The sequence below is a fragment of the Scomber japonicus genome, chromosome 9 (genome assembly GCF_027409825.1).
Source record: "Scomber japonicus isolate fScoJap1 chromosome 9, fScoJap1.pri, whole genome shotgun sequence".
Taxonomy (NCBI): Eukaryota; Metazoa; Chordata; class Actinopteri; order Scombriformes; family Scombridae; genus Scomber; species Scomber japonicus.
Genome location: NC_070586.1, coordinates 9,182,330 through 9,210,004, shown reverse-complemented (window position 1 = coordinate 9,210,004; position 27,675 = coordinate 9,182,330). Strand labels below are relative to the sequence as shown.

The window sequence follows — 27,675 nt, the reverse complement described above, 5'->3', positions numbered from 1 at the left end:
ACAGAAGGAGGATGGAAGGACAGAAGGAAAGAGGGAAGGAGTGAAGAAATGACAGAAAGGAAGGAAGGAAGGAAGGAAGGAAGGAAGGAAGGAAGGAAGGAAGGAGAGAAGGAAGGAAGGAAGGAGAGAAGGAAGAAAGGAAGGCAAGAAGAAAGGAAGCAAGGAATGGAGGAAGGAAGGAATTGAGGAAGGAAGGACAGGAGGAGGGAAGGAAGGAAGGAAGGAGAAAGGAAGGAAAGAAGAAAGGAAGGAAGGAAGGAATGAAGCAACATTTACCCTAACAGCTGAAAAGTCATCAAATGAAATAGTTACATTACTTATTACAGTTTAAATAGAGTAACTAGTAATCTGTAACCTATTACGTTTCCATAGTAACCTTCCCAACCTTGTGAGTGGAGTAGAGTAGAAAGTTATATAACATAACTCCAGTGTGTGTGTTTGTGTGTGTGCTGTAGACTCTCTGGATGCTGCTCTGTTGAGTTCTGTCTGTAACATTTAGAAAATTGATTTTGATTTGTGAATCGATTTCAGAATCATTAAGAGAACCAGGTTTTTATTTTTTTTGCTCATCTTCCCATTTAATGCTGCATTTGTCAGGCACAGTTAGTTTTACGTAGAAATGTCATCCAGTAGAGGTTGTTAGTTAGATGTTTGAGCTACTTTACTGCTTTCTCGTGAATGTGATACATCTCAGGAACATCTCGAGGGAATCGCTTTAAATTTGGCTCAAGTGTCCACTTAGACTCCAGGATGAACTGATTAGATTTTAGTGGTCAAAGGTCAAAGGTCAAATCACTCTGAAATCACAAAACACGCTTTTTTTTGGCTGTAATTCATTCTCAAATTAATACAAAGTTTCACACAAATGTCTAATAGGATAAAATAATGAAGAGATGACATTATATAATCCAAAAGGTCAAAGGTCAACTTCACTTTGACATCATAATATATTATAAAAACACTTTTCTGGCCGTTATTTAACCACATTAAGTCAGGAACAGGAGGAGAGTATTTGACCATATTTCATATTTTGGATACTGACACTGATCTCGGCGCCTGTCTTGAAACTGGCGGTGACTTTTATTAAATTCCTTCAAAGTCTTCACTATAAATATGATATGAGTCAGAGGACAGACATCGATGTAAATTGCAGTTTGACTAGTTGATGGAGGCATACGACCGACCGCTAGTATTTATAGTTTGTCGCTGCGAGACTTGATTTTCTAGTAAATTTGTTCCATTAATCACATTTTTTGCTTCACTGACATATTAAAAAATCTCCAACAAATAAGTCTCTCAAATTCATCTTCCCTCCCCCCCTCCCCCTCCCCCCTCCCCCCTCCTGCATTCATTTATCTCACAACAGCCACTAATTCTTCTTCAGCTGCACTTTTTGACCTCCTCATTGTGACTTTGCCTTATTATTATTATGAGCACCCGGCTGACTGTTTGCTGTATAAGTGACAAATAATTAGATGAGAGCAAGATATATGAGCTCGGGTGTCGGTGCTCAGATGTCACTGTGGGAGAGGCTGATGAAGTTAAAGGGTGTTATGTTTGAGTGTGTGTGTGTGTGTGTGTGTGTGTGTTTTGCTTTTATGAGAGTCACACCATATTGTTCTCAGAGCTGAGGCTGAAGCAGGAATGTTGGAAAACCAGCAGCACCAGCAAGAGAGAGCTCCACACTGGGAACGTAGATGAATTGGATTTATTGCTGCACGGTAGCCGACATAGTCTCAGGGAGTTCCCCAGAGGCTACATAACACATTTAGCCTAGTTTAGCCTATGGTTTTCTGCTCATAAGGGCCTCTATTGTTGTGGTGCATTGTTCAAAAATTGCTGCTTGTCGAGTTGATCTTGTCTAGACATGAAAAGCATTGAAAACCTGCTGCAGGCACATTTAAATCATGACTTCCATGACTTCCAATACATAGATAGATGTTTATCAGCATAAAGCTACAGATGGCTATAATTAGGTTTGTTGTGGCTATAAGGTCATGTGGATCATTTCATCTATTTACGAGTGACTTTAACATCCTACAACTTCCAATATACAACCACATACATACTATACAGACACACACACACACTCACACACACACACGCATCTTTTGCTGAGATCTCCTGCATAAAAGTAATTTTGCAGTATGTTTTTGTGTAATACATAAATGTAAACATTGTAATAAATAGCTTCCACAGTGATGTAATTAAAATAAATATAGCCCACCACAGAATGCCTTTAACCCTCCTGTTGTCCTCGAGTCAAGGAAGGAAGGGAGGAAGAAGGAAGGAGGGAAGGAAGGAAGGAAAGGAGGGAGGAAGAAGGATGGAATGGAGGGAGAGAGGAAGGAAGAAGGAAGGAAAGGAGGGGGGAAAGAAGGAAAGGAGGGGGGAAGGAAGGAAGTGAAGAAATGACAGAAGGGATGGAGGAAGGAAGGAAGGAAGGAAGGAAAGAAGGAACAGTCAAAACAGACGGTGTCAATTTGACCCAGGAGGGTTAAATGCATTTTTTTGTGCAGGAAAATGACTGTGTGGTTTGGACTCACTGTGGATTTTGACCCCCCACGCCCCCATCACTTCCACTGAAAGCACATTTAAAGGGGATCTTTTAATAACCAGTATGAACAGGATGAATGATTTCAGTGGGGAAAACCTCCTTCAGTCATCATATGGGCTCCTGGCTGACAGACTCGAAAAATCCTTTAAACAAATTTACTGTCAGAGCTCTCCGCTGCTTATAACAGCCTCAACTGGAACCTCCTTTTATGAAATATTAACCTTCAGAGAGGAAGAAGATAGGTGCTATATCCCACAGCAAAGGCCATATATTAAACAAGGCTATTTTTACATCATCTAATAGTCACAATATGAGATGCATTATGATTAATATGATTGAACTCAGTCGGGCAGTGTCTGAAATTAACTTTCTGACTCCGCTGCCAAGAGAGCTAATAGATGAAAAAAAAAAAAATCCATCTGCCAAGCACATTTCACAGCAGCCAAAATGATAAATTGCCCTTTTGTGTCACATTTCATTGAGACAATAAGGTATCATGTTGAACGCTGACTTAAAGAAGAGGCCAGAGCAACATTTGTTTATCTGAGTTTGACAGGAAAGTACGCTTTTATTTTAATCAGTGCAGCTGTTTGCACCTTTAGATATAACGGCTCGAGTTCCACACATCTATTTCCTCATCTATTAGTCTCTGTTTGACACACTTTACACTGCTGCTACTGCATGTAACAGTTGATGCACTTTATGCTGCTTGGTTTTTTTTAACTATGTGCTCTATTTATTATCATAGGTTTTTAGGTTATTTAATTATTTATATGAGGGTCTATTTTTAGTCTTATTTATTTTGTATGCTGCTGGACCTAAGTAACACATTTCATTCCTTCACTGAACTGAACTACAGTCATTATAATTGGGCTCTGAGCACTTCCAAAACCAAGGTGACCCATGGAGCTTTTCCACTACACAGTTCTAGCACTACTCGACTTGCCTTGACTCGCCTTGGACTCGACTCGACTCCGTTTTTTTTTTTTTTGCATTTCCATTATACAGAGTACCTGGTACCTGGTACTTGGTACTTTTTTAGTACCTGCTCTGCCAAGGTTCCCAAGTGAGCCTCCTTTCCTTCCTTCCTCCCTTCGTTCCTTTGCTCCCTTCCTTCGTCCCTCCTCCCTCCCTCCCTCCCTCCTTTCCTTCCTTCTTCCTTCTTTCCTCCGTCCTTCCTTCCTTCCTTCCATTCCTTTCCTCCCTCCCTCCCTCCCTCCCTCCTTTCCTTCCTTCTTTCCTCCATCCTTCCTTCCTTTCCTTCCTTCCTCCCTTCCTTCCTTGACTCGAGGACAACAGGAGGGATAAATAAATACAAAGCAGCCTAAAAACTCCATAAATATGTAAGAAACTGACGATATGATTGTGTAAGACAGTTAAGAGGAGGATAAATCTTGCACATTGTCCTTTATTCTAAAGCCTGAGGCACACCAGATATTTTACTATTTTGGTGCAAAGATTTAGCCGCCAGTGTGGCACGTCGCCCTCTGAGATTTATTTGCCAAACAGAAAATCTCCCTGTATTTTGGCGTTAGCAGTGACAAACCTCTCCAGACTTTACTCACACCACCAAACACAGCATCTGTAATATATTCAGCCTTTCAGCACCAGTGTGGATGTCTGGAAACAACCAATTTAGTGGAAATGTTTCTCAAAATTAGTATATATAATCCTCTCTGTTGGCCTTCAAGGAAGTTTTGGCACATATTTTCATCCCTCTGTGAGTTAAGTTTCCTCCCTGTGGCTCAGCTGTGCAGGTGTTTGAACTTTTTACAACAACAAAAAAAAAAGCTGTCTTTTTAAAAATTTCGAGTCGACTAAACACAAACACGTCAGACTGGATATTTTTTGGGGGGGAGTTTTCTTCCTTGTAACTGACCTCAATGTGCTGCAGCAATAGAAAGTCACATCCTGCTGCTCTACAGAGTGAACTGTTGACTGGGTTGTGCCGTCTTTTTTATTAGGTTAATGCCATAAAGCGACTCTTGACAAATGACCTAATTTGCTTGAATAATCCACTTAAACAATAATTGGATTTGATGAAGGGATCTTCGGAGCGGCAGTCTATCTTTTACCTGTTACAGTAAACATGCTGCAAAGTTGTTGTTGGAGTAAAACATCATTCTTCAAACACTGAGATAACATCTGAGTGACAGGTTGTTAGTTTAATGGACTGACGGGAAAAACACAACTCAACCCTGACAGACTGTGACGTTTCATATGGATCATTGTGTCTCTGATGAGTCAGCACTTTTTAAATCAGTGTGACCTGAATGTTTTTAACCTGAACAGCATTGTTAATAATAAAATGTGCATATATTTGAGACAATCAGCACGCTCTTAACACAATAATAAGGTGCAAAAACACATCTGACTCAGGTCATGGAGCTACATGAGAAATGCTACTCACTAACGACAACATGTTATAAATCAATGCAGAAAGCAATCAGAGAATCAAAATAATTAAATATGCACATTAGAAGTTACGTCAGCTCCACTTGTGATGAAATGCTGATATCAAAGTCCACATTTAAACTTACAGGATGTACAGTAGAAATCCTGATTAGTGAATCCAGTGCAGATCTTTAACCCTTACATACTGTTCAGAGTCAAACTTGGTCTGTAGAAACAGCCATATATTTACTAATGTGACCCACAGTTTAAGAAAAATGGAAATAAAATGCATCATTTTTAGAATGTTTGTGCAGCTGATACACATTTTTATTTATGCAAATGCACAACTTTTGACCTGTGTTTATTAAACAAATACAAAAATCAGCATAAAATAGTGATTGTGAATGTCTTTTAATCAAACAGAAGGATTAATCAAACATTTATTAGTGGCTCACAGGAAATTTATGAGTGTGAATTGGTGTAGAGACTAATTATGAGTCTGAATATGAACAGTATGTAAAGGGTAAAAACCATTTTAAACCTTTTTCTTTAATATTTAAATTTATTTTAAAACCTTGAATTGTTTCCTAATACAGGAAGTTATTTAGTTAGTATTGCAGTATTACAACTAGTACAAAATACTGTTAGAAAAATATACAATATATGTAGTACTGTAATATTATTATCAATTTCTTTTTTAGCCTTGTACATAGTTTTGTCTGATATGATGCATTATAATCCAGCAGTATACAGTATTGATGATTAATATGAATATTTATTTGTGAAGAGCTTCAATTAAGTGTTGTTTAAATAATTGATTAATGGATTAAATTATAAGTCTTCAAAGTCCAAAATCCTAAAAATCTTCAGTTTATAGTGATTTTAAAATACAGAAAAGCAGAATATCCTCATATTTAAGAAGCTGAAACTAGTGATTTTTTAAAATGTTTGCATGAAAATTAACAAATCAATTAACAAAATAGTTCTTCTGTCATCGTCTTATCATTTCATCACTTTAAAATCTGTCTTTTCTTACATTCTTCATATCGTTGTGAATATCAGAAAGAAGAATGTAACATATTCCCTGATATTAATTTTGACCACGCTGCTGCTCACAGATCTATTAATAAGCTCTCTCTATTCTCTGCCACACCTTGTTGGCATGTGTGTGTTCAGTCGTCCGAGGCAGCATCCCCCGGTCTTCAGCATCAACCCTTCTAAGCCGATTATGTTACTTAGGAGAAGATGACACCGTAGTCTGGTGTTTTCCACTACACACTGCCAAGGCCTGCTCACCCTGTCTTATCTTTTCTTATCATATGAAATTTGTGAAGTGCTATTCTCCATGTTTCTTGTAAGTTTTTTGGGGGGTGGGGGGTGGGGGGGGGTCTTTTTTGCACTGTGCTCACAGTTAAATAAGAAATTCATCACCCAGCCATGGTGAAACAGCACAGTAAGGTGTTTGGAGAAGCTCTGCAGGTTCTGGCAGATTTTTCTCCCCTCAGTTCCAGTTTGAGTTGTGGAAATCTCCTGAGCCAGGTAAAAAATACTGTCCCACCCCCCTCCTCCCTCCTCCTCCTCCTCCTCCTCCTCCTCCTCTTCATCCTCCCTCCTCCTCCTCCTCCTCCCATCCACTGAGCTTATGTGCCGAGTCTTCCAGGCATGCCAGCCGGCGAGCAAATATGCAGATGGAGGAGCCCGAAAGAGAGGATTAACCTGAACACATGGGCCAGGAGGAAGTATGGCAAGCACAGTGCACCTCCCTCCCTCCCTCCCTCCCCCCTCCTCCTTCCTCCTCCACCCCCTCTCCCTCCTGCCTTCAACCACCAAAACTAAATATGGGAAGCTTCTGACAGTTTGTTCTTGCAAAGAGCCTCAACAGAGAAGAAGTTTTCTCTCTTTTTTGCAGTAAAACTCTCCAACAAACCTCCATTTAATTTGGGATGTTATTGAGAGGCTGTGCAGTCGTGTCTCTGAAGCACTCCCAGGAATCATGCAGAAAGTTAACCTCAGACTGAAAAAACACTCAAACCTCAGCACAGAGAAAGCCTTCCTCCTCAGAGAGAGAGGGAGAGAGAGGGAGAGAGGGAGAGAGAGAGCGTGACGTTGCTGTTTTACTCTCGGCTGCAAATGAAGTTAAGATGATGCTCTGTAGTTTTCTGATAGTCTCAGTTTGTGCTGTTAAACAAGGGTCCATTTTAAAATGTAAAAAGCAATAGACCTTCTTTATATGTGCAAGGTATGTGGATTATATATGCATAAATATCTTATATCATATTATACAGTTAATGGGAACTATTTGTAGTGATCACCTGACACTTGATTCTGCATTTAGACTCAATGCAATCAATCAATCAATCAATCAAACTTTATTTATATAGCACCTTTCATGCAGACTGGTGTAGTTCAGAGTGCTTCACAGTAAGCTGATTGACCAGCTGATAATATGACAGAACAAGCAACAAAAATTTTAAAAATTCAATTAAAAAATTAAAAAAGGAATAAAAACAAACAAGCAAAAATTGAGACCAATGCATGCAAGAGAAAATAAAAATGTTTAAAAATTGAAATAAAATAAGTAAAATAAGAAAGATGAAGAGAAAAGGTTTATTAAAAGTTTAAAAAAGTCAAATAAAAAATGAAGTTTAATAAAAGCTGGACTAAAACTAGGTTAAGAAAGAGATTAAAAGGCAAAAGAAATAGACAAATATAATTGATAAGAAGATAAAACTATAGAATGATAAAAAATAAAATAAAAATAAATAAAATAAAGTAGACAATTACTTTTCACAGTTTTGGCTCACTGTCACGGCTGACTAAATGAAATATCCAAACTTAAAATGTGAAATCCATTAAATTCCTTTTTTAGTTTTTCAGAAATGTCAAAATAATTGAAAGCTTCCAAAGGTCCAGTTTAAGAAGGAGTGAATAAAAAAAGTAATTAAATAAAAGTGAGAATGAAGACATATCTTTCATTATACTTTCCCCAATCTCCATTCACAGTGGATTTATAGCATTTATATAAAGGACCAACATACTCTTATCCCTCCTGTTGTCATGGGGTCAAGTTTGACCCAGGAGGACAACAGGTGTTAACTCAAAAATGAGGTTTAATTTAATTTAAATGAGGCCTATTGACCATAATTACCAACAACCTTATGTTTTATAATCAGTCAGTTTGGACTCGGATGGATAAAAGTTTCACGGTCGATGAGTAGAAGCCAACAGGAGGGATAAGCTTTAAAAGAGGAACTTGCATTTTTAAAGTCTTATCTCAACTAGACCTCTACGTCATAATTGGATGAGTCTCTGTTAGCGTGAAGGACAACAAGACGCAACAGCAACAAGAAAACACCATCACCTCTCTTCTCCTCACCTTCCAACCAAAAAACATGTTAAAAAACAAGAAGAAGAAGAAGAAGAAGAAGAAGTGTGAGCACAAAATCTGATCTGACATCTGTTGTTATTGTCAACCTGAGCACGCCGCATCTCCTCAACATCGCTGTCAGTTCATATTTCGATCAGATATGGGATACATCCTACAGATACACATCGGAGCATCGTCCTGAAATCAGATCGCTGTGTGTGTGTGTGTGTGTGTGTGTGTGTGTGTGTGTGTGTGTGTGTGTGTGTGTGTGTAGCAGTTGAGAGCAGAGCGTGAAGGCCTGCAGTGTGAACGTGGTCCTGGAACGGGCCGACGACGCTGCCTGAATACTGACGAGTGTTTTATTCAGCACCTTGGCTTCGTCCCACCCATTAGGCTGATGGAAGCCCCCTCCCCCCCCGCCCCTCCCTCTAATGGATTGATCACACTTTTCATTTCTTGCCATTAACGGAGGCAGTTCCTTTTAGCTCTTTTTGTTTCCCCTTCCCCTTTAAACTGGGAGTTTGCCAAGACTGTGATGGTTTACATGTGACTGGAGTGACACTTGACAGAGAAGCTGATTTAATGTTTCTGTTCTCTCACGTTCTTTATATCATAATTGAACTGAGTCAGCAAAGTTTGTTTAACTATTTATTAGCCGTGATGGCCGAGCAGCTCCAGAGACGATAACATTGGTTGGTTTAATTGGTGCATCACTTAACCTCTTACATACTGTGTGGGTCAAATTTGACCCATTTTGACATTTGACAGTTTGTAAAAACACCTCAAATGTCTTTTATTCTGAAATTTGACGACTTTTGTGGCCCAAAATGCATGAAAATGAAAATATTTTAAAATATTATACTTTTGTATAGGTGCCACAAAAGTTTGTCCATTGAGACTGTTCTGGGTCAAATTGGACCTGTATCTATTGACATGGCTTTTCGTTAAATAAATAGTTTAGTTTTAATAAGAGAGTATTTGAGGATTTATTTTTATGATGTAGTTCTGATGGTTATACAATAAACAGTTACATAAAGTTCTTGTCATTTTCAGTTTCAATAAAATAACATTTAAATCATTATTGCTATGTTATATCTTCATGTCTCAAGTAAAATAGGACATGATATTGTGTGATAGTGGGTGTAAAACCTAAGAAATACACTCTCTCTGCTCTCTGAAACATTAATCAAGGTTTAATCACCCAATTATTAATCAGTCAGATCGAATATTAAACAGATCTGTGGTTCAAAATTTGGTATAGACACTTTTAGAAGGAGATTCAGTCAAAACTGACCCTGAACATACAGCTAGGGTGCTTAATATGAACAGTATGTAAGGGTCAAGTCCAGAGAAAAATATTTCCTCAACATTTGAAATAATTGGCATTAAATTCGGTTCCTGCTTTCATGTCACCTTTAGAAAAAAATGTAATTACTTTGGTGATCCTCTGACTTTATATCTGGTGCAATAATCAGCTCAGATACTCAGCATCAGCTGTACTTGTGGTAATTAGTTTAATTTTAGCACGCTAACATGATACATGACACCTGCTAAATATCAGCATGGTAGAATTGTCATAGTGACCATATTTGCATGCTAATTTTAACGTTAACCCTAACCCTAACCCTAACCCTGATTCTCTTTATAACACGCTTGGAGCCAGTTGCACCAGCAGGTCTTAAGCTAAGTCAGTCATAGGTTGGCGTTATAAGTCCGACCTAATAGAAATGCCGGTGGTACCATCTAGGATTAAGCCGTCTTCTCTCTAAGACCAGAGCTAAATCTTGCTCCGAGTCAGGTGCAGGAGTGTAGTCAAAACCTTTTCCTTGCTCCGGAGACCTTTCCACTTTTCCTGTACATCATTTTCTGAACCAAGGCTGCTGCCTGAGTCTGAGTAATCATTTATGGCCTCCCATTATTTCTCTTCAAGTCGACTGCTTCTTCTTATTTGTTATACCGTTGGACTGCTTGGCAATCAGCGTTTTCTTGTTGCCCGGCAGTACAGCTTTATTAATTTTCTTTTCTTTCTCAATGTCCGTGAAATTGCCTTTTCTTTTTCTTAGATCTTCTATTACTCTGCCACAAATTAGAGATGATTAGCTGTAAATGTAAAAAGTCAGCAGGAGATTGTTGGACAATGCATTTTAGTGACTCACGCTGCTAGGTCATAGCCATAGTCGCGTGGGCGTTCATGTGGATGTGCATCACTAAGACCGGCCGTAGTCCATTGTAGATACCAGACTTTACAAAGACAGATTTAACTAATTTGGACCAGGCTTATTAAAGACAAGTGGTACAACCCATCACAGGCGTCCTCATTGTCAGACATGGTCACACACACGTTTGTGAGCGTGTATAGTTTGTGCAGTCACACATAGACCCTCACATGCAGATACAGAAAGTATAAGTTGGCTTAAAGGTGCAGTGTGTCAAATTTAGTGGCAGAAATGGAATATAATATTCATAAGTATGTTTAACCCTCCTGTTGTCCTCGAGTCAAGGAAGGAAGGGAGGAAGAAGAAAGGAAAGGAGGAGGGAGGGAGGGAGAAAAGAAGGAAGGAGGGAGGGAGGAAGGAAGGGAGGAGGAAATAAGGAAGGTAGGAGGGAGAAAGGAAAGGAGGAAGGAAAGAAGGACAGAGGAAAGAAGGAAGGGACGAAAGAAGGAAGGGAGGAGGGAAGGAAGGAAGGAAAGAAGGAACAGTCAAAACAGAAGGGGTCAATTTGACCCGGGAGGACGACAGGAAGGTTAAATTAGTGTGTAATCACCTGAAAATAAGACATATAATGAATCCTTTATACCTACATAGGGTTGTCTTGTACAGAGCCCACCATGTTTCACCCCCTCGTAACTACTGCCCCCCAGCCACAGTGTGTTGCCCCCCAGTTATAATGTGTTGCTCCCCGGCCACAGCTCACTACGCCTAAAGGTGTTAAGTTGGTGGTTCCCCCTGCCCCCGTCCCCTGTCCCCCACCGTGCCAGTGTTTTTATCCTCCTTTTACACCCTTCAAAATCAATGGAAATGTGAATTCATGGCGAGAATTACAGAGAAGTCCTTCCACATGTCAGAAATTACATAAGCATGCATAAATGATCTGTTACGATCAGCAGATGTTACATTTTTAACGACTAGATAAACGACTGTAAAATAATCCCAAATCTGTACGATCAAAGGAGGATTAGATCTTTTAAGTATCTTAAATGTGTCTACGTGCAGCGTTGCATGTTTTGGTAGCACTGTAGAGAATACTATACCTTTTAATCTTTAAAAATACTTACCTAACACTGAATTGAGTTGGAGCCTTTGGGTTTAAGTTGGAGCTGAACCCTCACCTACAACAGTTGGCATCTGTTGAGAGACAGATGGTAAAAGTCGACCTCAGCAGGTTTGTTAATAGCTCAGATTTAATCTTTACTTCAGAACTTGGGTTGATTCATTGTGTGAAGCATTTTTCAACAGGGACTGGAAATGAAAAGACTTTTTTGTGAATTTCTGGTGAAAGGAGAGGCATTTTTTTTTCCTACCTGTGAGACCATCGGAGAAACGGCGACACTCTCTCTCCCTCTGTGTTGTGTAGTTGGAGCTTTTTTGCCTCTTAAGGTGGATTTATATGTTTGTGTATTTGGGTCTATTTCTCTGTTCGAGGTATTGTTCCCTTTCAGTCCCGTGTGGTCAGGGATTTTTTGGCTTTGTAGAATTGATTATTTGGGACCGAGCATTTTTTAAAACAAGTGCAATTGCGTCAGTTTAATGAAACGAGTTCGGTGACCCCACTCTCATTTGCTCATGTTTTATTAATCAGTACAAAAAAAAAGGCTTGTATCTGATTCTCAGTGTGCTCCTACATTTTGGAAAACAATGCCAGATCTTGTTGGGGCCATCTAATAGGATTGCTGGGAGTCTTTTAGTCGTGGCTGCTGTCTGCATACAAAATATGGTGTTTTATTTTTTTACTCATCTTTTAGGATTTTGCTGTGTGACTAGCATCCTCCGAGCTCCTGATGTGTTTTTTTTTTTGTGTAGCCGAATGATCCACAGTGGAGCTCGCAGCAGAGAAGAACACTGCCAAAGTAAAAATAGACTGTGGGAAACAGATAAGGGCAGCGAGAGACGGAGCCGCCGTCCCTTTTTGCCAGTGGTTAAGTTGATGGCTGAGCCGAGGCCACAGCGAAGCACAGATATGACACCCAGCTCTTGTCACATGCCCCCCTCCCTCCTCCTCCCTCCCTCCCTAACCTCCCTCCCTCCTCTCTCCCTCTCTGCCCCAAACACTGTTGAGAGGACTTGTTGTCGACTCCACGGGGACCGACCTAGTTCCCTCTGGCAGCTAAAGGTCACATGTCTCCTGGCTCTGGACTGTAAGTGTGTGTAGATTTAACTTTCAAACACAAACAGTGAACTCGAGGATGTAACAGTGAGACATTAACACCTACAGTGACAAGAGGACGGAGCAGGGCGACCGACATAATCCTCTTTTTTTAATGGGTTCCAAACACTTGATGTAAAGCCAAACTCCTCTATTATTATCTAACATAAAACTTCTCCAGCTTTGACAAATGCTGACAACAGCCGGGGCAGCTAGGAAGAATCCCCCTGAGACTCTGCGGTGGTGGTGGTGGTGGTGGTGGTTTCACCCCCCGGTGCTGCGTCTGCGGTCAGCGAAGGAGGCAGCTGCTGCTCCTATTAGGCGGTATTAGCTCAGCGCCCTCAACCGCAGCCACAAACTTATCTGCCGCACTCATTTGCAATGGAAAAAGCAAAGCCGATTGGGGCCTGTCTGCCGGCCGAGGATGACGGAGGCCGGAGGAGAGAAGGCTGGCAGGCTCTGTTGTCACCCACTGTGACGGCTTTGCTGCACTCTGCTCACATTAACATACAGTGAGGTTATTTATAAAGCCCACTTCCTGCATTTATCATGATTACATGATTGCTTTCATGTTGTGTATTCTCTCTACTTCATGCATATAATTGCACTTTTAATATTTCTTAATCGCTCATGTTTTCCCTTGTCCTGTAGTTGCAAGAATCTTTCATTAGCCAACTTATTCCTGTAACAACTTGCACTTAATCCTGTCTGACTATGTTAGCAGTAAATGATTTGGCTGTGATATTAACCCTCCTGTTGTCCTCAGGTCAAGGAAGGAAGGAAGGAAGGAAGGGAGGAAGGAGGAAGGAAGGAAGGAAGGAAGGAAGAAAGGGAGGAAGGAAGGAAGGGAGGAAAGAAGGGAGGGAGGGAGGAAGGAAAGGAGGGAGGAAGGAAGGAAGGAAGGAGAGAAGGAAGGGAGTGAGTGAGTGTGTGAGTGAGTAAGGAAGGAAAGAAAAATTAAAGAAGGAGGGAGGAAGGAAGGAAAGAAAGAAGGAACAGTCAAAAGAGACAGGGTCAATTTGACCCGGGAGGACGACAGGAGGGTTAAGGATTGATTTGTTGTCTCTCAGCATTGACCCCACCCCGTTTCTCTGGCATTTTACACCAAGCTCGTGACTTTTTCTCGTATATTCATGAAGGTTTCTTGTGAAATGTTACCATCTTGGCAACCAAACATTTTTACACTCATGTTTTTTTATGCTCAGTTTTGTTGGCAAACCTCCTATCATAACCTGATATAAACTGTTCAACATCTTGCAAACACCCTGCATTCATTTCCCAGGGCATGAACACACCACCGAAACACTTTGCATGGCTGTGTGAAGAGGTCACCATGACACGTAGTTGAAAGCGAGTCGATCAGCAGTCTTACTCAAACCAGATGTGAGATGCAGCGTCACGGATTTGTATTAATTTGGAAGTTTTTTTTATCACCAAATTATCAGTAAAATTTAAATTACCTTCAACTTGTTTGGTTTAGTTTGGATTCAGCCTTTCATTAAACATAATTAAACTACTTCTTCTACAGTATATATTTAATTAAGATGATGATGCAATGGGGCCGGTTTAATCCCAGCAGTTGAAGGAGCTTTGTTGCATTTCCTCGCTTCTCTCTCTCTCTCTCTCTCTCTCTCTCTCTCTCTCTCTCTCTCTCTCTCTCTCTCTCTCTCTCTCTCTCTCTCCCTCTCTCCCTCTCTCTCTCTCTCTCTCTCTCTCTCTCTCTCTCTCTCTCTCTCTTCCCCCTCTTCTTGGACTGTACAATGTCCATTAAAGGCAACAAAAAAAGTAATCTAATAGTATGTAATTGTGACGCAGTAAATATTCCTGCCAACAGTTTTCAGGTTATTCCACTCATCTGTGGTGGGAACACGCCAGGAAATGTACAACACACTAACAAAAAAGTTGGAGGAAGAATAAAACTGATAGCTAACAAACAGGATTGTATTTTTTAACATACACATACTGCCAAACTGTTTAAATCCAGCTTCTAGTGCCTCTCTTATGAAACAACAAGAATAATCAGTAAGTCTCTACAATCAGATACTTTTGCTTAAGAAGCCTGATCTGGACTTTAGTTTGCTAATTACAGGCCTATCTTGAAATCATGAAATCTCAATTCTTCCTTTTCTAAGTAAACTTCTCCATATTGTATGTGACCAGTCTGGCTATTGGTAACGTTAATAGCCTCTTTGCTTGGAACCCCCCCCCCCCCCCCCCCCCCCAAATTAAGTTATTTTACCTCAAAAACATATTATTGTGGCACATAAGTAAAGTATTGAATAGAAATATAGTGGCAATAGAAATCAATTCTTACAAATACATGTATTTTTTGCATTTCTGTGACGCTCTCCTTCTTCCATCTCATCATCTCTGAGATCTTCTCCTCCACTATGTCATCTTTTCCTCCTTTTCACTCCCCTGTTGCTCTCTTTCTATCAGCATGTCCTCCTCATGTATCTGTGTTTTATTAGTTGGTGTCCTCTTTAGTGACCTTGCTAATTACAGGCCTATCTTATATCTCAAATCTTCCATTTATAAAGAAAACTTCCCAAGAAGATTGTATCTGGCCAGTCTGGCTATCGGACAAACCATAGCAGTTGAATCATTATTGTTAATAGCTTATTTGATTTGGGAAAAACCCAAAAATAAAGATATTTTACCTCAAAAACATATTATTGTGGCACATAAGTAAAGTATTGATTAGAAAGATGGTGACAATAGATATTAATATATTGTTTTGTAACCAAATCTTCATTTCTGTGACGCTCTTCTTCTTCCATCTCATCATCTCTGAGGTCTTCTCCTCCACTATGTCATCTCCCCGGTCATCTTTTCCTCCTTTTCACTCCCCTGTTGCTCTCTTTCTATCAGCATGTCCTTCTAATGTATCTCTGTTTTATTAGTTGGTGTCCTCTTTAGTGACCTTGCTAATTACAGGCCAATCTTATATCTCAAATCTTCCATTTCTTATAAAACTTCCCAAGAAGATTGTATTTGACTAGTCTGACTATCGGACAAACCATAGCACTAAAATAGTTTGGAAAGCCCCCAAATTAACATATTTTAACCACAGACTGTATAAAAGAAATGGACGTAACATCCGTGACGTCACCCATTGGTTTGTGGACTGCTGCTCGGAAGCCAATAATTTCGAATCTAGGCAGCGCCATCTTGAAAATTTCAGGTGCATGCTGGGAAAAATAAAAACACGGATTCTACTTATATGGGCATGAGGCGGAGTCATGGGCGGAAGTGTGGGGGCGGAGCCAACAGCGGCACGGGGAGGTTGCGATTGGTTGCGAGGGCTGGATCTCGAGGACATTGGTCAATCAACCTGTCAATCAGGACGTAGCCACGCCCTAATGCATACCCTGCTTTATCGTCAAATGTAAAATCAGGGAGGCCAAAATGTCCTAAATGAACATCATACTGCATTGAAGAAGGCTTTAAACTAGCGATTGAGACCATAAACACATTTTGAAAACGTTTACTGAGGTTAGAAATCAAGTGAGAAGTTGGTGAATTCTCCATTGACTTGTATAGAGACGGAAGTCCTTTTGACACCAAAACAGTCGCCCCTTGGTGGCCTTTTGATAGAATGCAGTTCTAAGTTACTTCTGCGTCGGCCTCATTTCAGAGGACCAGAACTCCCCACCTGGTTTTAACTCAAAAACATATTATGGCACATGAGTAAAGCAATGAATAGGAACATTGGTGACGCTCTCCTTCTTCCATCTCTTCATCTCTGAGGTCTTCTCCTCCACTATGTCATCTTTTCCTCCTTTTCTCTCTCCTGTTGCTCTCTTTCTATCATCAAGTCCTCCTCATGTATCTCTGTTTTATTAGTTGGTTTCCTTTGGAAGTTACAAATGTCTCCTACAAGATTCAGAGTAACTTTAAAAAAAAAAGTTTCCTTTTTAATATTCATCATCAAAACACACCCACCACCATCCATCTGTGGCAGTTCTCCTATCCCTACTAGTGGAAGTTGGCAACCCTGCACACAGATTTAGCAGTTGTGTAGCAAGGACCCGGGAGAGACTTTAGAGAAAGCTGAGAAAACGGAGCCGCTGCCCGTTGAAGGGGTCGGCTAGCAGCAGCTGGCGTCGCTTTTTCGTGCTGCATTCACTTGCACTCAGACATGGAATTTGTCATTTTTAGAGATGTTAATTTTTATACCAGTGCGGCGAATCCTCTTTGGCAGGGAAGTCGACAGGAAGTTGGAATCAAACAATCAAGCTTGTTTGATGTGTTGTTGTAAATTTCAGAGGTGTGTTCATGCGACCTCCGGTTACCTATAACACACTTCTCTGTGTCGACCCCCAGAGATTCATTTGCTTTTATCTTAATTCCTGCTTTTTTTTGGAGGAAGGAAATGCATTTAACACTTTTGTCAGACTTCAAGGAAAACACACACACACACACACACAATGAGTTTTGGTAGGAAAAACTGAGCGTAAATATAACTGTGTTTGTTTACAGGAAATCTCGGCAGGGTACCTTTAACACAATTTGTTTTCACAATGATCCTCGGTGTGTTGGAGCCAAAAGGTTCTGAGTCTGTTCTCGTGTGGGGAGACGGAAATGTTTTGAATCTGTAATTGAATCATAGCTCAGGGTTTTAATCACTGTGTGTGTGTGTGTGTGTGTGTGTGTGTGTGTGTGTGTGTGTGTGTGTGTGTGTGTGTGTGTGTGTGTGTGTGTGTGTGTGTGTGTGTGTGTGTGTGTGTGTGTGTGTGTGTGTGTGTGTGTGTGTGTGTGTGTGTGTGTCTGTGTGTGTGTGTGTGTAGTTCTATATCTCAGTAAACTGTATCTTGGCTGTGCTTTTATTGGCACTTCACTCAGAAAGAAACTCAGATTCCTTGTTATTGTTCAGGCTTTAAAGTGTCGTCTTCTTCTTCTTCTTCTATCAGCTGAGCGAGAGAGACGCTGTGCTGCTAAAGCTCCGCAAATACACACAAAGCTTTTTTTTTTATTTTTGTGTGTGACATCGCATGTCAACAACAAACCTTGGCATCTTGAGTTTGTAGCAAGGGGGGAAAACTCTGGGGGGAAAAAATGTGACTCTTATTAGATTTTTATTTTGTTTTCACATAACCTCATCGGGTTTGGCAAGAAACTTTATTTAAAACACACTTTTATCCATTTTTTTTTTTTGACTTTCTAAACTCATGGATGCAAGTAAAATGCTCATAAAGTTTATATAGCTTCTTTTTTTTTGTTAAACATGATTTTCCAAAGAGCTGTTTGTAGAAAGTTAAATATTGGCAGGAAATTGGAAGTTTGAGTAAATGTTTTTCTGGTCAGAGGAGCGGCTGCTGATGTAACTATCGGTAACAAGGCAAATGAGAGAAATTCCACTCAACGAGAAACACGAGCATCTCTCGTCATCAATCTTGACGTGTTGTTGACAGACTGGCTCTCTGATGTTTGCACGCTCTTTTGCCGTCTCTGACATCAGTGTCTCTCTCTCTCGCTCTGAGGCAAGTTTTTATATTCTTACCTCCAGCCAAAACTTGAGTGTGGGAACCTTGACAAGGTGGATGAACAAATATGCACAGAAGCCACCGGGAGAAAAGCACCCTAGGGCGTCAGTCGCATTCTTACACATTGCATGCACTCAGCTCTTTATTGTCAACTTACATTATTTTTCTCTCTCTCTTTACAGTCATTTCAAGGCAGTCAAGGAAGAGCCTATCTGTTTAACTCAGTGTAAGTATGAGCCTCACAAATGCAACACACTACTTTCTTTTTATACCACAGTGGGAAATGTTTGGTTTATGTCTCTGATGTAGAAGCTTGTAGATAAAAGTCACACGGACTCTACAAGTAGCTTATTTGTTGGACGGAGTCGTAAACTGTCTTTACAATGCGTTTGTTTGTTTGAGTCAAAATTGAGATTTATTACCCCCCCCCCACCCCCCCCCAACACCACCACCACCCTTCCTAAAAACCAGCTGCTTTGCTTTCACACTTGTTAACTGTGGTTTTTCAGCCTCAGTTCATTTACGTAGTCTTTGAAATCAGAACACTGCAGTAGTTTATTGTTGCTGTCAGAGAAGTATGCTGGCATATGCTGTATGGCTGAATCACACTTTGACAAACATGCAAATTGTAAAAAATGTTGAAATAATATACACACACGTGAGGATCCGTGTGAGTAAAGCTAAACAGAGTGGCAAAGTTTACATCACCCTGAAGATGGGGGTTGGTATAATTACACGTGGACCTTCATTAGAGCTCCAACTAGTAATTATTACACTTATATAATCAATCAATCTCCGTAAAACACACCTGCAAAGAATAAAAAATGCAGTTTCTAAGATCATCCACTGTCTGACTGTTAGTCCAAAATGTTCGACTATGATGTTTAGACAACAGAAAGGGACAAATGTTCACATTGGAAAAGCTGAAATCTCTTAATATATTTGGTATTTTTGATTAAAAAGTGACTGAAATTCATAATATTCTATCAATTGACTATTTGTTGCAGCTCTATACTTGATTATAAAATTCAACAAAGACATTATTAGGGCTGAGTATTGTTTAAAAAGTTACGATACCAGTAGAAATCCAAGTATCCTTTAAATGATACAGACACCAATTTAGTACTTCATTTAATACCCATCATGTGACTAGAAGCATTAAATTGCATAAAATACCGCCACTCCTCCACATCTAAATGATTAGATTTTTACACAAATGCACTTTGAAAGTCTTTAAATTATTCATATTGATTGGCTGTGAGCAAGTCCACACAAATAGTCATATTTTCTAGCTCTGGGTGTAAAAAGGATCGATGCAGGATTGACGGGAGATGTTTCGATACTACTTGGTATCGATTTATTTCAGTCGATGCCTTAAAGTGATGCAATTTCTATGACTGCAATGTCATCAAATGTTTTCTCTGAGTATAAGTCAAAAACTCAGTAAGAGATATTCAACCTACTATGATGTTAAGTCAACAGAAAGAGAGACATTTTCACATTAGAGAAGCTGAAATCACTAAATATTTGGCTTTTTTTTGCTTGAAAAATGACTGAAATTCTTAATATTATATCAACTATCATGAAATTCAACAAACACATTATAATACTGAAAATTCCTCCACATATCCCTCATTTAGCCACGTCAGGATTGATTTCAGACTTCATCATGTCAACAGTAGGAGCTTAAAACCAAACCACCAACTTTTCAACCCTCTGTACCACCTGTTACCTTTTTGTTGGTGGGAAGCCAGTGAAGGATCACATCCATATATCTGCACCAGTGACGTCTACAGGCCCAGATTACCTGTGAGACGAGAAAGCACAGACAACTCCGGGGAAGAAGTTTAGGTTATTGAATGCATTAATAGAACATGGATGTTAATGGATATAAATGGATGGATGGAGAGAGAGATGGAGGAGGAGAGAGGAGCTCAGTGCATCATGGGAGTCCCCCGGCAGTCTAAGCCTATAGCAGCATAAGCGAAGAGCTCTAAGAGCCCTAACTAAGAGCGTTTATCAAAAAGGAACGTTTTAAGCCTACTCTTAAATGTAGGGAGGGTGTCTGCCCCCCGGACCAAATCTGGAAGATGGTTCCACAGGAGAGAAGTCTTAGTTGGTGGGAAGCTACAGGTGCAGCTTCCCACGTCAGCAGTAATTAGCTATGACGAGGAAGAAGAGCAGCGGATTGGAAATTACACCTTCACTGTTTGCTTTAAAACATAAAACATAGACGTAGGTGAAACTGCCTCGCTGATCAAACAGCTGTGAGGCATTTTATCAGACGTTAACATCGTTAGCATGACATGCTCATATATTATCTTCCCGTCGGAGTATAAATTGCATAATGATTGCACACAAACTGCATCACAGGATGATTGGAAACAATCTTAGCTCACCTCCCTCAGGTGGAGTTCTTGATGAATTCTCAGTCTGCACCTTTTGGAGATAGAGAGAGAAAAAAAAAGAAAGAAAATGTTTTAGGCAAACACAACACTTACAACTGAATTAACTTCTCAGAGTGAAAAAGTGAAAAAGCAACGCAGCTGCAAGATTAAAAGATTTTGGTGTCAAGAACAATCTGATTCCAGTCTCTGATAACTAAACCCAGTAAAGCTCTGATTTGCTTCACTTTATTTTATCACATTTATAAATCAGGCAGCGTGTATTTAAAAAGAAACATTAATCTTTTACAAGGACATGAAATTTATTGCAATAGTTTAGCTGCTAGCGCTTCTCCACCTGCAGTCTCTAGACAGGTAGATATTAATGCAACAGGTGCAGCTTATGTAATAAATAGTAAACATACTGACACATTTAAACCATTATATCCAACATCCTGCTAAAGTCCAAGGGCCTCCCTCCTTTCCTTCCTTCCTCCCTTCCTTCCTCCTTTCCTTCCTTCTTTCCTCTGTCCTTCTTTCCTTCCTTCCTTCCTTCCTTCCTTCTTTTCCTCCCCCCCCTTCCCTCCCTCCCTCTCTGACTCCTACCTTCCTTCCTTCCTCCGTCCTTCTTTCCTCCGTCCTTCTTTCCTTCCTCCCTCCCTCACTCCTACCTTCCTTCCTTCCTTCCTTCCTTCTTCCTCCTTTCCTTCCTTCCTTCCTTCCTTCCTTCCTTCCTTCTTTCCTTCCTCCTTTCCTTCCTTCTTCCTCCCTTCCTTCCTCCCTCCCTCCTACCTTCCTTCCTTCCTTCTATCCTCTGTCCTTCTTTCCTTCCTTCCTCCCTCCCTCCTTTACTTCCTTCTTCCTTCCTTCCTCCCTCCTTTCCTTCCTTCCTGCCTTCCTTCCTTCCTTGACTCGAGGGCAACAGGAGGGGTTAATAACTATATTTCACTTCCAATCAGGTTGTACATTCATAGTGAAATCTAGTCATTGAACTGCTGTTGAAATTATTTTATTATGTAACCAAGACGTCTAAAAACAAATCTCTAATTTCTCAAACTTACTCAGCTCAGTTTTAACCTGCTTTGACCTCCGAGTCACCAAATCAGTTCTTCTTGCAAAACTGGATATGATGGACTTGTTTGTGCTCTCTGGAGGGCGAGGTTCAGGCTCACGTCACACAAACTACATTTTACCATTCATCTCTCCAAACCTACCAAGCATTCATTTATTTTTTGGTTGATTGGGTTTTTTGGGAGGGGGTGGGGGCAGGGGGGGACTTTGCTCTCAGTCTTAATGAACCACAGAGAAATTCCCCCCCCCCCCCCCCCACCACCACCTCCCCTAGAGGTCTGAGATATTTTCAGGTGTCACGGTGCAGCTGCTTTGTGCCACCTGAGTCCGAATTACCTGCCAAAATGAATCGAAGGGTGGAATCAGTGGAGCAGATGCATGAGAGAGCAAATAACTGCAGAAGTAACACTAGACACATGCTCGACCCCTACTGGATAATGTTTATGATGCTCATTTAAGCTGAAAACAGACTCAAACAGACATCTAAAATGAAGCTTATATAGTTTATATATAATGATTTGTTCATTTCATTCATTTCTCGTAGGCAGGTCCTTTTTAATTAAACTGCCACCGAAATGAGCTAATCAGCAACACTGTGTTCACTGAGAGGAAGAAAGTGTCATGTTTAGCAATTACACAGACTTCATTATAGTTTGCTGAACAAGGTTTTACTTAAAGTTTTGAAGCAAACGCTGGTACTGACTGATTGAGGGTTTTTTTGGCTTGTTTTTTTTCAAATATGTGAGTCAGTTGTTCCATTTAACAGGAGATAAGGTCAGAAAAATGTCGCTATCAGATAAAAGAAAAGAGGAAATGAGTAGGAAAGGGACAAAACTTTTTAGGAAACATGAAAAACAGTTTGGGGTATTATTCAAAGAGATTTAAAGCCACTTGTAGACAATCATTTAATCATTTGAATTGTTCTCAAGTCAAGAAAATACTTCAAATTTGTAAAATCTCATAAATGAAAAGTGTTATATTTTATAAATAGAGAATAAAGGATGTGGATGTTTAGCTTTGGTACTGTCCAAAGAGTGTTAGAGATATTTCTTAACTTGTAGACAAGCATTTAATAATTTTACCTAATTATTAAAATACTCCAAATTGGTAAAATCTCATAAATTAAAGGTGCTGTATTTTATATATGGTGATTAAAAGAAGGCAAGGCAGCTTTATTTATTTATATAGAACATTTCATACATAATGGTAACTCAATGTGCTTTACATAAAACAAACATTTAACAGTAAGAATTGGAAACAAAAAACATAAGAACATGCAATTTGAGAAATAAAAATAAAACCCAAACATAAAAACATACAATTAATGTGATAGTAATAAAAATATAAAAGTGGAAAACAGTGCTCCTGATCAATGTGGTTGCTTTTAAATTCATCATTTTTACTTTATTTGATAATAAATTCAGATTTTTACATGCTTAAATAAATATCAGAATATTATATGTATACATTCAGAAATATGGGTATTATCACCTATTTGTATTTCCAGATTATAAATGAATAAGCATGTTACCTGATACAGAGACAGTTATTTCTACTTTTACTCCCTGAGTTAAATTATCTGAGCTCTTCATCTGCTGCTGTCCTTGACCTCCGCGTCCTCTTCTTCACTTCCTGTCTCTCCCACAGGGTGAATGTCGGCTGCGGGCCAGCTGAGGAGCGGGTACTCCTCACAGGTTTACATGCTGTGGCTGATATCTACTGTGAAAACTGTAAAACCACCCTGGGTTGGAAATATGTAAGTCAATTGCTGCTTCTTAAACTTTCACCTGAGACCTTTTACTTTTTTTTTTTTTTTTCTTTTTGGGTGCTGCTGTGTTGTTGCGTAACTATTTGGAGGTTTTTTTGGCTTCCAAAGGGACAAATTATGCTGTTACAGGTCAAAAGAACAAGGTTGCTCTCATTAAAACATTGCTTGTTAAAGCCATGGTGACAGTTTATTTTGCTCAGGTTTGTATTTAGGCTCAGAGATTGAGCACTCAGTGGTCTCCTAGAGCGCAAGATAATTACAGTGCCGAAAGGTTGGCTGCAGACAGCCAGGCTGGTACCTCTGAGAGTCTACAGTGATTAAATGTCAGGCCATTTTGAAGAGGCTTGTCCCGGTAATTGTCTGAAAAGACCATAGAAGGGTGTAAAATAGCTGAACAAAGTATAAGACAAGGACTCACTTAAAGCCGTCGTCCTTCAGCGACAAAAACAATTAGAGATTTTATTTTTAGAGAGGCCCTGCAAGCAAAAGCAGAAGTAGAAGTGGTTTGCAGAGAGAGACGCAGGGCCAAGGAAGTAATCAGACACACAGATGCTCGTCTGCGTGTCGGATGCTCCCGACATCAGCGGGACTGAGACACACGACGGAAACCACACAAGCTCGTCTGCAGATTGACTGAAAGCTTAGAAATAAGAACGAGGTCATTGGGTCACTAGAGGACACTTTAATTTTCTTTGCATCTCTAAAATCTTGCTTGTTCTCAGATTATAATGAGACCAGGTGATTAAAGGTTTGCATATTTGCTTTTCTGCCGCACTTTTTAACCCTCCTGTTGTCATCGAGTCAAGGAAGAAAAGGAGGGAGGGAGGGAGGAAGAAGGAAGAAGGGATAAAGGAAAGGAGGGAGGTAAGGAAGAAGGAAGGAAAGGAGGGAGGAAGGAGCAAGGAAAGGAGAGAGAGAAGGAAAGAAGGAAGGAAGGAAGGACAAATCAGAACATCAGAGCAAAATGAGTGAAATATTTAAGGCTGAAACTAACTTTTTTAAAATAGAGATGAATCTGTTGAGTATATTCTTGATCATAATGTTGAAAAATGTTGATTATTGTTTTCCAAAGCCTGAGTCAAAGTCTTCAAATATCTAGTTTTGTCCCAAGCAACAAATCAAAACCCAAATATATCCAATTTTCTGTCATAGAGGACAAGAAAACATTTACATTTAAGCTGGAACCAGAAAATGTGAGTAGTTTTAGTTGGCTAGCATGTTGAGTAGTTGAGTTGAGTAGTTGTTGCAGCTGTGAAACCCAAGCCTCCATGTATTTACTCCTGCTCTTTAACATCAAATGTCAATTCTCTGCTAGAATTACTAGAATTTATAACAGAGTTTGGGTTTGTAATGAGTGTTTACTGCTCAAATATGAATATTATCTCATATTTACTGTGACTTTCATGTTTGATAATGGAGTAACTATGAACTATGAAAGACCTAAGACATAAAGACATAAAATGTGAGTATATATTATAACTGCCATACAATAAAAACAATTAAATCAAATAAATTAAGTCAACATCTTACGAAGAAATGGGTTTTAAGAATTGGAATATCGGCCGATATCGATATTTGACCAGTATCGGTATATCCATTACTCTCTATCAGTATTGGCGTGGCTGTAGTGTGGATGAAGTCTTGTAACTTAATTCTCTCTCTCTCTCCCTCTCTCTGTCTCTCTCTCTGTCTCTCTCTCTCTCTCTCTCTCTCTCTCTCTCTCTCTCTCTCTCTCTCTCTCTCTCTCTCTCTCTCTCTCTCTCTCTCCCTCTCTCCCTCCAGGAGCACGCGTTTGAGAGCAGTCAAAAGTACAAAGAGGGAAAGTTCATCATCGAGCTGGCTCACATGATCAAGGACAACGGATGGGAGTGACGCTCTCGGCACGCACTCGTTCTTTTTTTTCTGACCTAGGAATGCTCTTAAATGAACTGCGTGGAGCGATGACCATCAACCCCCCCCCCCACCTCTCCCTCCTCCCCTTTAAAATACCCCCTTACCTCCACCCCTCCCTCATCTCCTCCACATGCACACACCCACCTGCTCATCGTGAAACTGAACAAGAACAAATGACATGAGTTAAAAAAAAAAAAATGTTTAAAAAAAAAAAAGAGGACGACCAGGAGGAAGAGGAGCAACTGATGAAAAATCACATCGCAGGATTCCTGTCGTTACTTTTTTTTTTTTTTTTTTTTTTTGAAGATTGTTTTGTTCTCCTTTTGCAGCTCCGGAGCTTTTGGGTTTTGACTACCCTCCTTTGACCCGGCCCACTCACTCTCACCCCCCCCTTCCTCCTCCTCCTCCTCCTCCACTCACTGAAACCACGCTTACAAGTGATTGTGGTAACTATGGCGACCACTATGCGAAAGGAGATAAACTTCACTGACAGGACATTTGTGTGTTTTCTTTCTTTCGCTCACCCAGCGGAGACGGACAACTTTAACGTTATTTGCTATAGTTTTAACTTCTGGGTTTGGTAAGGTTGTTTTTTTTGTTTTTCTTGTTTGTTTTTTTTTGGTTTGATGGCAGACGGATGTTACTGGTTAGCATTTTTATTATTTCCCTGTCATGTTTTTTGTCATGTTTTTATTTGTATTTGTTGTTTTTTGGCTTGTCGTATCTCTGCCTATAGCTGAGCATGCTTTTATTTTGCTAAATGTCCAAAATGAGCAATCAGGGACGGGTGAGGAGCCGAGGGGAAAGGGAGTTTTATCGTAGTTACAAATATGTAGCAGCATCTTGCTTTTTTTTTTCTTTCTTTCTTTTTTTTTTTTTTTTTAAAGTGGAAAAAGGATGAGATTTGAAGTAGTGTGGGATTTTATACCTGATATTTTTTCGATTTTTGTCTTTTTTTTCTTTTCTCTATTGTGAATTTTCTTTTATCCCCCTACAACCCCTACTGGTACTGTTCAGCACCCAAAAAGCATTGAAAGCAGCACCTAGTGTTTGTTTAACATAAAATTGATATATATAGCCTATATATATATATAAAAAACATACATTATAAATATATAGATATAAATATTTGTAGTGTTTGGCTAAAAGCGATTGTGGCTGGTTCCATTTTGCAGCAGCAGTATCATTAAGTGACAGAGAAGGAGACCGGGTCTTGACATTATGGCAGACTGTATTATTCCATTGTCTAGTAATGAAACAATGAGAGACACAACTACATATGAATATATATATAAACACAAACTATGATTACATATCCATAAATACTATGAAGATGTTCGTAGTAGGTAGATTTTGGAACAGGGATTCTATATATTGATATACATATAAATATATTTGCTGTCATGCACATATATGTGTATATATGCATATGACATGTGTTTATATGCATTGTGTGTGTGGTCATGCAATACACAGCGGCATACTTGAACGACGCTACTTCGTTTGCACTTTGCTGAGGCCTTTGGTTCATTTCGGTTTGGAGGCAAAAAAAAAAAAGAAAGTAGTAGTTTGTTCGCTCTCGTCTGTTTTCTTAAATGGCCTTTTCACAGATGAACGACAAATAGTTGGAGACGGGAAGAAAGACGTTTGAGGGGTTTTTCTTCGTCTCTTGTTAGGATTGTATGGAGTGTTTTTAGCAGCTGCTGCCTGCTGCTTGATACTTCTTCTTCTAGAGGAATTTGAGTTTATCGATAAAATTGAGCTTTTCATCTCAGATCTCGCTTGATTTTCGTTCTTTGTTTTTTAGAGCAAAAATCTTTTTCTTGGAGAGGAAAGTGTAGTTTTTTCTGATACTTTTTGCTGCTACCCTTTTTGAAATCCTTGTCATTTTCCTTCCCGCTCTTGTAGGATCTTTTTGCACTTTATCTCTCACTTTGGAGCGCGTTAATTGTCTCTTCGAGGTCGGCGGTTTGCCTCTAAGCCGAATGAATCTTGTGCCTCTTCAAAAAACATGAACGGCCTCCCCCCTTTTTTCTTTTTTTCTGTTGTGCAGTGCATAACTCCGAAAAAAAAACCTTCATGTGAACCGATGTGTCTTCCCCCCCCTACCCCTCCCCCTTCTCAATTTCTGGTTCAAAGTGGCCCACAAAACAAACGTTCTTCACCAAATCCTCATAGAGCTCTGCCCTGTTTATTTTTTTTTTCTTTTCTTCCGCTAATGGATAACCGAGACTTTTTTTTTTTTTTCTTCTTAAAACCTGAATGGTATAACATACATACATACATGCATATATATATTTTTTATGTTAAGATTTCGCGGTGCAAACACAGATGGATATTCAGTATATTATTTCTCAGAGTAAAGCGTTAAAAAAAAAAAAGAGGAAGAG

General features: G+C 39.7%; 1 protein-coding gene across 1 annotated transcript in view; it reads left to right on the top strand.

Moving 5' to 3' along the window:
* ypel1 (yippee-like 1) overlaps positions 1-25,311 on the top strand; it is a 41,932-nt gene extending 16,621 nt beyond the window's left edge. Inside the window, exons 3-5 of the mRNA XM_053324964.1 lie at positions 18,352-18,395; positions 23,272-23,380; positions 25,175-25,311. Coding sequence (XP_053180939.1) covers positions 18,352-18,395; positions 23,272-23,380; positions 25,175-25,264 — 243 coding nt within the window. The 3' untranslated portion in view covers positions 25,265-25,311. The remainder of the gene's footprint in view (positions 1-18,351; positions 18,396-23,271; positions 23,381-25,174) is intronic.
* The last annotated feature ends 2,364 nt before the right edge of the window (positions 25,312-27,675 follow it).